This window comes from Gopherus evgoodei, chromosome 8 (genome assembly GCF_007399415.2).
Source record: "Gopherus evgoodei ecotype Sinaloan lineage chromosome 8, rGopEvg1_v1.p, whole genome shotgun sequence".
In the NCBI taxonomy this organism is placed as follows: domain Eukaryota; kingdom Metazoa; phylum Chordata; order Testudines; family Testudinidae; genus Gopherus; species Gopherus evgoodei.
In genome coordinates, this window is record NC_044329.1 from 102,532,950 (window position 1) to 102,545,327 (window position 12,378).

Consider the following 12,378-nt stretch of genomic DNA (forward strand, 5'->3'; position numbering starts at 1 on the left):
CCATTCTCCGGGAACTGTGGGACAGTGGGAACTCCAGGGTGGTGCCTGCGGGTGAGAGTAGTGTGCAGAGCTGCCTGCACACCTCCACCTAGGAGATGGACCTGCTGGCCGCTTCTGGGGCACAGCGAAGAGTCAGAATAGGCAGGAAGCCTACCTTAGCCCCCCCTGCTGTGCCGCTGATGGGGAACCACCCAAGGTAACCCTTGTCTCAACATCCTGTCCTAGCCCTGAGTCCCCAAGCTCAGAACCCCCTCCTGCACCCCAAGCCCCTCATCCCCAGCCCCACCCCAGAGCCCGCACCCCCAGACCATGCCCTCCACCCCTGCCCTAACCGGCAGCCCACTCCTGCACCCTGAGCCCCTCATTTCTGACCCCACCCTGGCGCCCGCACACCCGGTTAGAGCCCTCACCACCTTCCGCACCCCAACCTCCTGCCCTAGCCCAGTGAAAGTGAGCAAGGGTGGAAGAGAGCGAGCCACCAAGGGATGGGGAAGGTAATGAGCGGGGGATGGAGCCTTAAAGAAGGAGTGGGGCTAGGATGTTTGGTTTTGTGCGATTAGAAAATTGACAACCCTAGCTGACTTAGAGCTTTTGAAAGCTGTTTAATTTTAGTCCATATTAGCTCAGGCCCCCAAGCTTCAGTTCAGTTCCAAAAAACTGAAACAGAACTCAATTTAAACTGCAGAATTTCATCTGCTTTGAAGGCAGAACCCTAAAGTTGTCCCAGCTTTGCTCAAAACTGGACCCAAATTTCATGAGACTTCAGGTTTTGTTGTAAAATTTTTGCAGAGCTCTGAGATTGCTTGACTGCTTTTACTCTCTCATCAGACCACCAGCAGGAGATGTCAAGAGCATCCCAGCCTCACAGCAACAAATTATTCTTAGGTCCCTTATTTATTTTAGAGGTTTAATTGCTGTTTATGTATGCGCTCAGAACCAATTAGAGCATTAGCAGAATGTTTGCCTTTGATTGTCAGTGTTCCAGTGGATGGGGTTTTTAAAAGCATGTAAGTGATTTAGGTCCATGAGTCCTATTAAAAGTCAGTTGGGTGCTTTTGAAAATCCCTGGGTTGACTGTTTGACTGTTGTCTTGCACAGGTGTGACACCAAATGATTTGGATGCATTTGTGAAATTTGAATTTCATTACCCTAACACGGTGAGTGTGTGTTCAGGCCTTTGCTGTTCCTCAATCCAAAACCCTGCATTACTTAGCAATGTTATCTTAATAGCTTATAGAGCCAGATTTAACTTAGAGGTGGTGTGGGCCTGTTACTTTCAGGAGTTGACAAGTTGTAAATGCTTGCTATGAATTGTAACTGAGTTGCAAGCCTAAAAGCAAACCTGTTTGTTTTTGTTTTTTAAATTAAAAATAAATAGTTCCAGCCATTTTAGATGCTTGTTTTAGAAATGGATAAAAAACTTTTTACCCTCATATAAATGCATGTGACTTCCACTGTGGTCAGTGGGAGATACTCGGATCTCTGAGGACAGGATCTGGCCTATATAAGTAACCTTTTCTCAGATGATTTGTCTGTGTTCATATAATTGCTAGTAAAATTCACGGTATTTTTGACATTATATTGACTGGGGCCTTCTGAGACTTAGCTTTTCGGGTTCTCCCTCTCCCTAAAGATGTAAATGTTATTGGACCTTGAAAGTTCCCCCACACACATACCTTTGAATACTAACATCAAAATGATTTCAAATTTATTTTCTCCTCTTTCTTTGGAAAACCATTGGTGCCAGCTCCTCCTTTCCAATTATCTTGATGAGAATCCCTTGGAATAGAATCATAGAGATGCAGAGCTGAAAGGGCTCACAAGAGATCTCTAGTCCATCCCCTACGCTGAAGCAGAATTAAATAGATCTAGACCATCCTTGACCGATGTTTGTCTAACCTGTTTTTAAAATACCGTTACTGTTAAAATACTGTTACTGTGCACACAGACTACACCTTGTATTCAGGTTTGATTGTTTTGTTTTGTTTTTGCAATGTACGTGTGTGTGTGTGTTTTAATGTTGACAGTTTGTGGATCCTGTGGATTGATATTTGGGGGAGGGATAGCTCAGTGGTTTGAGTATTGGCCTGCTGAACCTAGGGTTGTGAGTTCAATCCTTCAGGGGGCCATTTGGGGAACTGGGGTAAAAATCTGGGAACTGGTCCTGCTTTGAGCAGGGGGTTGGACTAGATGACTTCCTGAGGTCCCTTCCAACCCTGATATTCTATGTTGTGGTATTACATACATTATCCTGTGAGGTGGGATGGCCCCAAAGAAGCTGACACAGGTGGGGAGTCAGTTATCTGTCTTAATAAAAATGTGAGGCAAACCAGGAAATGAAAAGTGCAATCTACCACTCCATCCTCGGTGCATGGTGCTATACCTCTCCCCCAATTTCTGAGTGCAGCAGTCTGTGCTAGAGGGGACTCTACGTGTATGCCATAAGATGTACCAGGGCTTCTATCACTGACTCCCCGGAGCAATATTTCTGTAACAGTATAGAACATTTAGCCCTAATCTTCTAGTTCTCAGCAGCATGTGATCATAGCCCCCGAGAGGTCCTTAAATATGCGGGACTTGATTCTTACCCCATGGTGAACTTGTAGCAGCTCTGTTGAAGTTTTATTAAATTACGTGCGGAAAAACCCGGTGCAAAAAAGAGACTTGGGCTGATCCATATTCTAATCTGAGTTACGTGGTTGTCAATCTGAAGTCACTCCATTTGATTTACACCAGCATAATAGAACAAAATCAGGCCTGTATGTGTAATTTTATAAGTAATACATATAAAGCCAGTGTAGCTGTTTTTAATCTCTCATTTTCAGTGTTAAAAAAGCCAGATCACTACATCTTAGCCAAAAAATTAAATATACCTATTTCTTCTTCATAGCTGGAATCAGTTTTTCAAAGTAGCTATGATAATTAGGTCACATTCTCTGGAGAGTGAACAAGGACATTTAGCTTATACTCTGCTTTGGGTTAAAAGCTAATTCATTTTGGTGGCAGATTCATTGTCAGGAAGAATAATAGTTGTCATTCCGGGAATTTGCCTTGCATTGAGCTCCTTGTGTAGCACCAAAAGCTGCTGCTTATTTCAGCTCAAGTAGAAGGAATAGAATGATAGCCTAGTAGAATGTGCATAGTTTATCATGTATCATAGCAGCACCAATTAGTTTTATGATGAGAGGGTTGAATCAGGTGTGGCCATATAATTCATCTGTAGCACTTAGGTTTATTTCCTTTTGGCTAGTTCTAGATCTAAAGTTAAATTTGTTACCACAATGAACTAGAAATATTGAAATCATAAATGTGCCAATGCTGTTTTTACCCTTGATAACCTCCTATAACTCAAGGTCTGTCTTCTTCTACTTTGCCAGTCCCTACTTGGGGGGTCAGAGTCTTGTATAGCCTACTTCCAAAACTCATGATTGTACACCTGGTTTGTACATGCAAATTAGTCTCTTCTAAGGTTTGCTGCTATCTGGTCCATGTACCAAGTCTTTAGCTTTCCCCTTGGTCATCTTCCATCCATGATCATTGCAAGGACCATCCTTCCAATACAACTCTCAGGTCTCCACTGGACATGTCCATTACTAATGTAGCCTTGCCTCCCTCAATTTGTCGTCAGTTGTGGTGACCCATGTTAGGCCCCTCACAACCTCATTTTGTTTATCATTGTATGTCCAGTCGTTTGACCATATCACCATCTTCATTTCCCTAGTGGAGAGCATACTGATTGCTTTCCTTGTGGCTGGCCAAGTCTCTGTCTGTACATTAGGAAGGGTCACACTACAATATTATACACTATACCTTTTAACTTTATTGGAATCTTTTTATCAGAGAGAACTGGGGTCCGCTCTCTCCATTTGCACCAAATAGCTTTGCTATGATGCCAGGCAACTCAAGCGCTTCATATATGTTTAAAAAAAAGTTTGCTGCTTCTTATTAGCAGTATTTGCAAAAAAGGTTGATGGCTTTATGTAAATGTTGCTTTTTCTTTTTCTTTTTTTTTAAATAGGAACAAGCTCAGAAAAGTAAAACAGCAGTAATTAAAAATACCAATTCTCCAGGTTTGTATCTGTTCTGGGGGAGGGGGTGAACCACTGCACCTTAAAACCACTTTGGAGTACAGGCTAGTCTCACACTGGAAGCCAGAAGTGGTCCTGCTTTGAGCAGGGGGTTGGACTAGATGACCTCCGGAGGTCCCTTCCAACCCTGATATTCTATGATGAGTCTTCATTTATTCACTCTAATTTAAGGTTTTGTGTGCCAGTAAAATATTTTAACGTTTTTGAAGGTCTCTTTCTTTAAATCTATAATATATAACTAAACTATTGTTGTATGTAAAGTAAACAAGGTTTTTAAAATGTTTAAGAAGCATCGTTTAAAGCTGAATAAAAATGCAGAGCCCCCCGGACTGGTGGCCAGGATCTGGGCAGTGTGAATGCCACTGAAAACCAGCTCATGTGCCGCCTTTGGCACACATACCATAGGTTGCCTGCCCCTGCTGTAAACCATGCTAGAAGAGCAGACTGTGCTTTTCTGTTCAGTTATCAGAGGCCTTGTCAGGGTAAATCCAGTTGCTGTAGGAGTTTAACTTTCTATCCCCACTCTCCGTCACCCAGTGCAGGGAGCCGTTGTTCATGTCACTTCTTAATCAAATGATCTTGTTGCTCAGTAGCACTGAGCCTTTGCTACATCCAATAGGTTCGGGCTACTATAGTAGCCCTGTTAGGTGACAGACCAATAAAAAAACAAAAAATTAAGGATGCATAAATAATTCACTTACAAATCTTCAGAAATCACTCTTTATTTCCTTTCTGATCATTTGTTCCAAGGATAATGACTGGATGAGCCTGACTGATCTTGTTAATCATTTGTATTGATCTGCTAATGTTAGAAATGTTGCCTTCACAACACAGCAGGTCTTAAAGATGACTAGCAAAGGACTTTTTAAAAATTGGAATTGTGCCCCTTTTTGCTGCTTTTGTCTTTTCTAAATCAAGTTTTGTGGGTTTTTCCCCTACTTGTTTTTACCTTTTTTTAAATAGCAGGAATGTCAAGTCTGGTCGTCTTAGATTCTTGCAGGAGGACCTACTTGCTAGATGTTTCAGAAGCATGTGTATTATGAGTTCTCACTTTAATTGAAGGGGTAGAGAGGCACTTGATCTTTAACAAAGGTTTCTTTTATCCAAAATGTTTACTTACCATTTGTCATAGAATCTTCCAGCCTAGACCTTATTTCTAATATTAAAAAAAAAATGGGAGGAAAAACATTTTTTTTTTTTTTTAAAGATCCCTTCAGGCTTTCTTTATACATAATAAAGAAGCAAAACAAGTTACAAGCACAATTCTTCTTTTGCAGGTCAACTTTAAATTTGTGTCATTCTGTTTACCCTCTTTTTTTTTTTTTTTTTTTTTTTTTTTTTTAATCCCCATACCACTTGTCATATGAATTGCATTGAGTTTCCAAAACACTAGTTTATGATTTGGAATCCTAACCTCAAAGTTTATTACTCCCAGCTTTTTTTTTTTCCCCTGACGTTTGAAAGCATTTTGTTTCTAGTTTTCAATATAGTAGCTCCAAAAATCGTGTTAAAAAAGTCAGATCCCTATTCCTTAGTCATGTACTCTGGATTTACAACAGTGTAGCTGAGATTGGAATCTGTCCCATTGTTTCTATCTCTGGTGATTTATAACTACCCTGATGTTATTTATGCTGGTGAAACATTGCCCGTTATCCTTATTTTCCTGAATCAGTCATTTTTTCTCTCTCATTTTGGATATTTATGTCTTGTGCTCCAGGAAGGATAGTTTATGGTTAAAGTACAGAGCTGGGAAACCTAGGTGTTTTTGTTCCTCATTCTGCCACTGATTTGCTGTGTGATCTTGAGAATTTCACTTAATCTGTTCTTCAGATATGTAAAGTGGGGGTGATGATAATGAGGGGTATTGTGGGATTTAATTCTTTAACATTTGAAACCGCCTTGGCCTTTTGAGATAGAAGTTGCTATGTAAGCATGAAGTGGTATTATATGGGCGAAGTTTCAGTAGGCTGAAAGTTCTGAATGCAATGTGTCCATCACTGAAAAAGATCTAGTCGCTTAATTTCATGATTTTCACAATTCTCATGTTTTTTTCCTCCTGTTTCTAGAATATGATCAGCTGTTCAAGTTGACCATTAACCGAAATCACAGAGGCTTCCGAAGAGTGATTCAGACCAAGGGAATTAAGTTTGAAATATTTCACAAAGGGTAAGTGTATGGCTTTTATTATCCATCCTGACCCAGTAGCGGTGAACTTCTGAGGTAACAAAATGACAAAATTGTTTCCAGTGTTTGTAATTTAGGAATGACACTCAATTAATTTGCCTTTCTTTCTTCAGTTGAGCAGTGAACAGCTGTCATGCTACCATGTCTCCAGATAATTATAAAAAAGTGTATGTGAGCACCCTGACTTCCCTTACAAAACACAGTAAAACCTCACTAATGTGCACTCAGTTATCAATTACTGCATTCTACCACTTAACAAGCCTTGACCAATCCAGTTTAAGAAATAAAAGATACAGTAGCAAAATGTGTTTCGTTCATGTTACTTTAATTAGTGCTGCCTGGTTTGAACTATTTGTGATCATTCAATGCATTCTACTAAATGTTGTGTGGGTTAACTTTATAAAGTAATGAAATCTGGGTGATATGGCACCTCACTGCAGCTTTCTTCCACAAGTTCTTTGAGATATAGAGTGAAACCATCAGATTTGTGGATTATTGAGGTTCTGCTGTATCTAAGTCTCAAACTGAGTAGATGATCAAACTTGACCCTTGCTGGTCTATCTCTTTCACCCACACACAAACATCTAATAATCTATTGACAAATCACTAATAGTAAAAGAGATGATAAATAATTGCAAATTATAATACATTGCACTTCTGTAGTGCCCGTGTCTGAGGATCTCAAAGCACTCCTCAGCCATTACTAGTGAATTAAACCTTACAGCACTCTTGGAGGATACCACCTACCTCAGTCTTATATGGAAACTGAGGCATAGCAAGGTTTGCATGACTTTCCAAAGGTCACAGCTATTCCAGGGTAGAACCATGAAGAGAATCCACATCTAACTCCCTGTCCTATGCTTAATCACTAGACAAGGCTCCATCTCAATGACACATGAGATGCACCTTTTTTCTTTTTATGAACAAGTAGCTCAGATAATACAGTGATTGGGGGGCCTTAGAAATATCTAGACAGACAGCAGATGAAAAGGAAGTTAACAATTAAAAATGTGTAGAGAAAATGTTCTAATTCTTTGCTCATTTTGAATCCATTAGTACTGGAGTGATCTAGATTTATTAATTCTGAGGTAAATTAATGACTCGTTATTAAGCTAAGATGTTAGATAACGGGCCTTTGTCCATCTCAATGGCTGTGTGTTTGTGCAGTTTTTTCTCTTGCTGGTACGTGCAGAACTGTTCTGAAATTGCTTTCAGTTTATAAAAGTTAATTCATGAACAAGGAAAATATTAACTTTTTTTTAAAAAGCTTATTTTGTTTAAATCTAAATCTTCCATTTATGTCCCTAATAAAGGCAGGTTTGAGTCTTCTCCTCTTCCCCCCGAGTCCCCTCCCCTTTTCTACATCATCACTGACTGCTCAACTATCACTTTTGTTTCAAGATTTTAGTGTAGGGGTACCTCACAGCCGTCTTTGTTGAAAAAGTTCACATTTGTTTTAACCTTTCTTCATCCACTACATGTCCGATGGTCTTCTCAAGGAGCATTTCCCATCGCCCTAGCAGCTGGAGGTATGTGTCTCTGGATCAGGTTTTAAAATACCCTTTGAGAAGAATTCTCCAGAGCTCTGAGCTTCCAGGCATGTGCAGCTGGCAAACTCTGGGTGTCCCTCTGCAGCAGAGAACATAAGAATGGCCATGCTGGATCAGACTAATGGTCCATCTAGCCCAGTATTCTGTCTTCTGACAATGGCCAATGGCAGGTGCTTCAGAGAGAATGAGCAGAACAGGCAATCAAGTGATCCATCCCCTGTTGTCCACTCCCAGTTTCTGGCAAACAGAAGCTAAGGTGGGGACAGAGCTCGGTGTTTCATCCCTTAATAGCCATTGATGAATCTATCTTCCGGGAACTTATCTAGTTCTTTTTTGAACTATGTTACAGTTTTGGCTTTCACAGCATCCCCTGGCAAGAGTTCTACAGGTTGACTGTGCATTGTGTGAAGAAGTACTTCCTATAGTTTGTTTTTAAATCTGCTGCCTATTAATTTCATTTTAAGCCTGACAAGATTTGTAAAAGATTTTAAACTAAATCCCTCTGGTTGTGTTGATTGGTTTTGAGATTTATTCTCCTCATAACTGGTACCTACAAAAATCTGTTTAAGTTTCTAAGGAGGGGTTTATGGGGCAGCACCTTCCCCGCCCTCTTCAGAAATGACAGCCAGTAAGGGAAAGGAGTGGAGCAAGAAATGCCATTACTCAGCTTTCTCCAAAAAGATTCCAGGGACAAAGATTGAATATGCCAGCAGCATGTAGATGAGGTCTTTATCAAGCCAGGTAAGAATGCTGTGGAGCATCTCTTTTGCCAGCAGGTTACCCACAATGCCTGAGCTACTGAAGAAGATGCCAGCTCCTTATTCAGGTACTGGCAGCTCCTATGTCTTCTGTGTCTCACTCTGCTTCTCATTCTCCTCTACTTTTTGTGGATATGGGCCTGCCTCCCCCTTGCCCTCAATGGTGAGGAAGTGGTAATGTTATTTTTTTTAAAGAAACACCTGCAGACACTATTCCTTTGGTCTCATCTCTCTCAATGATTTGGCCCAGGGATCAACTCCTTGTTGTCTTATACATCAGGCTGTCTCACTGCCTTCGAAGTGCCCTTTGAAGTCTAAAAACCTTTACAGAGGGAAAGTATCCCTCATAGCTCTTAGAATCATAGAAATGTAGGGGTGGAAGGGACCTCAAGAGGTCATGTAATCCAGCCTCCTATGCTGAGGGAAAACCAAGTAAACCTAGACCATCTGTGACAGAGTTTTGTCCAACCTGTTCTTAAAAACCTCCAATGAAGGGGATTCCACAACCTCCCTTGGAAGCCTATTCCAGAACCTAACTACCCTTATACACCTCTACCTCGATATAACACTGTCCTTGGGAGTCAAAAAATCTTACCACGTTATAGGTGAAACCATGTTATATTGAACTTGCTTTGATCCACTGGAGTGCACAGCCCCACTCTCACACCCGGAGCACTGCTTTACCACATTATATCCACATTCGTGTTATATCGGGTGGTGTTATATCGAGGTAGCGGTGTAGTTAGATTTTAGGAAAAACTTTCTAACCTAAGCCTCCCTTGCTGCAGATTAAGCCCATTACTTCTTGTCCTACTTCCAGTGCACATGGAAAAACAATTGAGTACAAGCCCTCAACGTATTTGAAGACTATTATCAAGTCCCCCCTCATTCGTCTTTTCTCAAGAATAAGCATGCCCCTTTTTTAAAAAAAAACCTTTCCTCATAGGTCAGGTTTTCTAAACCTTTTATCATTTTTGTTGCTTTTCTTTGGAGTTTCTTCAGTTTGTCCACATCTTTCCTGAAGTGTGACACTTTCACTCTCCTTCAGAACATTCATTTGGAACCTGCCCCATTGCCTAATACATTCCAATCCTAAAGCCTACCCACAACTCTTGCTTATAAACTTTCCAGCCTATGTGCCAAGAGATCCTCTTACTATATTTTTTGGCATCACACTCCTAATATGCCGGGCTGTGTACAATTACAGTGCCATGTAAATGAATATTTACTGTGGATATGCTCCTTATTCAAATATATCTACTTTAGAAATGGTGGATTGTGGCCAAATTAAGTTAAAATATTTCATGCTCTGCCTGGAAGCAGAAGACAGATGCAATATGTTGTTAAAATTGGTTCTGAACAAACGAAACTTCTGAATCCATGGCCTGGAGTGAGACACTTCATATTCTCAGCTATGGACTCCCCAGAATTAATCAGAGGTGGGGGTCTGTCTTTGCAGGCTCTTATGTTAAACAAAAAATAATTAGAGCTAAAAACTTAACTTTAAAGGTTCATGAACAAAAGAAAAAAACAGCAAAAACCTGCTGAAGGAGAGTTCTCTAGTTCCTCTTCACCTGGTTTATGATGAGGATATGAATAACACACAGGAAATTTCCTAGCAAGATGAGTATCATCTGTAAAAGCAGCAAAGAATCCTGTGGCACCTTATAGACTAACAGATGTTTTGGAGCATGAGCTTTCGTGTGTGAATGCCCACTTAGTCGGATGCAAGATGAAACACTCTAACAGGTAACTTCACAATTCTAGATGCTCCTATAGGACTTTGTCATGTCAGTGCAGATTCAACAGTAAAGGTCACAGTCACACCATCTGAGAGAGAGCTTCTGCCAAAGGAACCCAGTGGCAAGAAAATTGGATCCTCAGTGCCTCTGGCTCTGGCAGCACTGACTGCATCCTCTTGTTTTGCCAGAGCTACTCTTGCTTGGATGGGCAAGCTTACAGAAATGTGAAGCCATCAGGGCAAAACAAAATGAAATCTATTTTAAATTAAATTTCCCTAGCAATAGCTTTCAGATGCTTCACCTGATTACAATTTGCTGCATGTACACGGCTTCCAGTGTAGTGGCCTGGCAGCATCTGTTGCTCCATCTGTGTAGCCCAAACCCATTCGGAGTGATGCACTGTTTCATCTAGTGGTGGCTGGGTTGCATAAGGAGGTTCATCAGCCTGCTACAGCCTTGGGTAACAGACCTGGGTCCTTTAGCTTAAACAATAGAGGTTCCTGCTTTAAGAGCCAAAGGTCCCAGGTTCAGTCTCTGCTGCTGACAACCCACCCAGGAGCACAACATAACATATGCACAGCAAAATTTCTTCCAACATCAGATGATATCTTCTACATATTCCAGTGGTACATGCTGTTTGGGAAGTGTATAGATAAAGCTGACACAGAGGCTTTGGATAAGGTGGAAAAAGTCCCACATTCCTCTCATTCTAATCAGAGATTTCAGTCCATATTACCTCAGCAGATATTCTCTTTAAGGTTACTAGTGTTCCAAGAACCAGCATAGATATCACACATGGGAAGAGGCAGACATTTTGGGGAGTTGGAAGATACGTAATAGGCTTCTATAGAAACCATAACTTAGAAACCTCCACAGGATTTTGGCTTCCCAAAGTTTGAGGACATGTTGGGCCACTTTCTGGCTCTACTGAAGCCCTTTTACACCTTTGCAGTGGCAGTGCCTTCTGTGATGCACCTTTCAGAAGGAGCTATGCAGAATCTGGCCCCTCCTGTCTGGGATGTTAAACCCAAGGATCAACCATGGAGGAAAAATGGGTACTTAAGACAATCAGAGGAGTATATTCAGTAGATCTACCTTGTTCTCCCAGGAACAATGCCATGGTTTTAAAAAATGAGTGCCTAAAATTAGGCTCCCAAGCCCACAGGTACCTGAATTAAATGGTCTGATTTTTAGAAGTGCTGATCACCCTGACTTTCAACTTTTGTGTTGTTTTTTTTAAATCTTGGTCCAAGTCTACCCTTTTCCTCTAATTTTAAGAAAAATCCCTTATAGCCTCAGAAAATAAACGTGTAGTAGACCTCCTTACATTTCAGAATGATAGAGCCTGTTCCATAGAGAAACAAGTGTTGTGGCACACAATCAGGTATTTTTGTGTTTCAGAAGAGAAACAACCATGCAAGGCATACTGAATTTCACATTTCTGAAACAAACTGACAGAGACATTACAGTAACATCCTTCCAACACTCAATATCTTCAGTATGTAATGATAAATCTCTCTCAGATTTAATGATGAGTTGTCATCAGTGGAGATGCCTTTTGGCTTTTTCTCAAAAGGAAACACTTTTCAATACAGAGCTCTCATGTTTCAGACTTACAACATCCACATGTATTTATGTAGATCCCAGTTGTCCTGATCGCTTCCCTCCAAAAGAAAAGACCCACATCTACCCATTTTCTGGATGACCATCTCGTCAGACCCTCATCCAAAGTCATAGCGGGGCATAGCAACCATCATTATATCTCTTCAGGAACGTGACTCTGAAATAAAGAATGGGGGAGATCCAACTACAGCCTTCACAAATCTCCAGCATCTATGGGTTGTTCTGGATGCTGGCCAGGATAGCCTTTATCTCAGAAGAGAGGAAGCGGAAGATAGTGTCCTTGATTTGTCAAACACTGTTTCCCCTTTCCCCCTTTCTGTACTAAAATCCCTAACTCAGTCCCTGGGCATGTTGATCTCATGCAGTGGGACCTTGCAGAATTTCATGCTTCCCTTCCAGCCAGTAATTGCCCTGAATCAGACTATGGAAATCT

The 12,378-nt window shown here is 40.9% G+C and overlaps 1 protein-coding gene across 5 annotated transcripts in view; it reads left to right on the plus strand.

The window, feature by feature from the left end:
- The window catches only part of CC2D1B (coiled-coil and C2 domain containing 1B), a 70,304-nt gene that overhangs the window by 50,519 nt on the left and 7,407 nt on the right, over positions 1 to 12,378 (plus strand). For all 5 annotated transcript variants that reach the window (XM_030572114.1, XM_030572110.1, XM_030572111.1 and 2 more), the window contains 3 exons: positions 1,099 to 1,157; positions 4,019 to 4,070; positions 6,155 to 6,254. In XM_030572114.1, the coding sequence (XP_030427974.1) occupies positions 1,099 to 1,157; positions 4,019 to 4,070; positions 6,155 to 6,254 (211 nt within the window). The remainder of the gene's footprint in view (positions 1 to 1,098; positions 1,158 to 4,018; positions 4,071 to 6,154; positions 6,255 to 12,378) is intronic.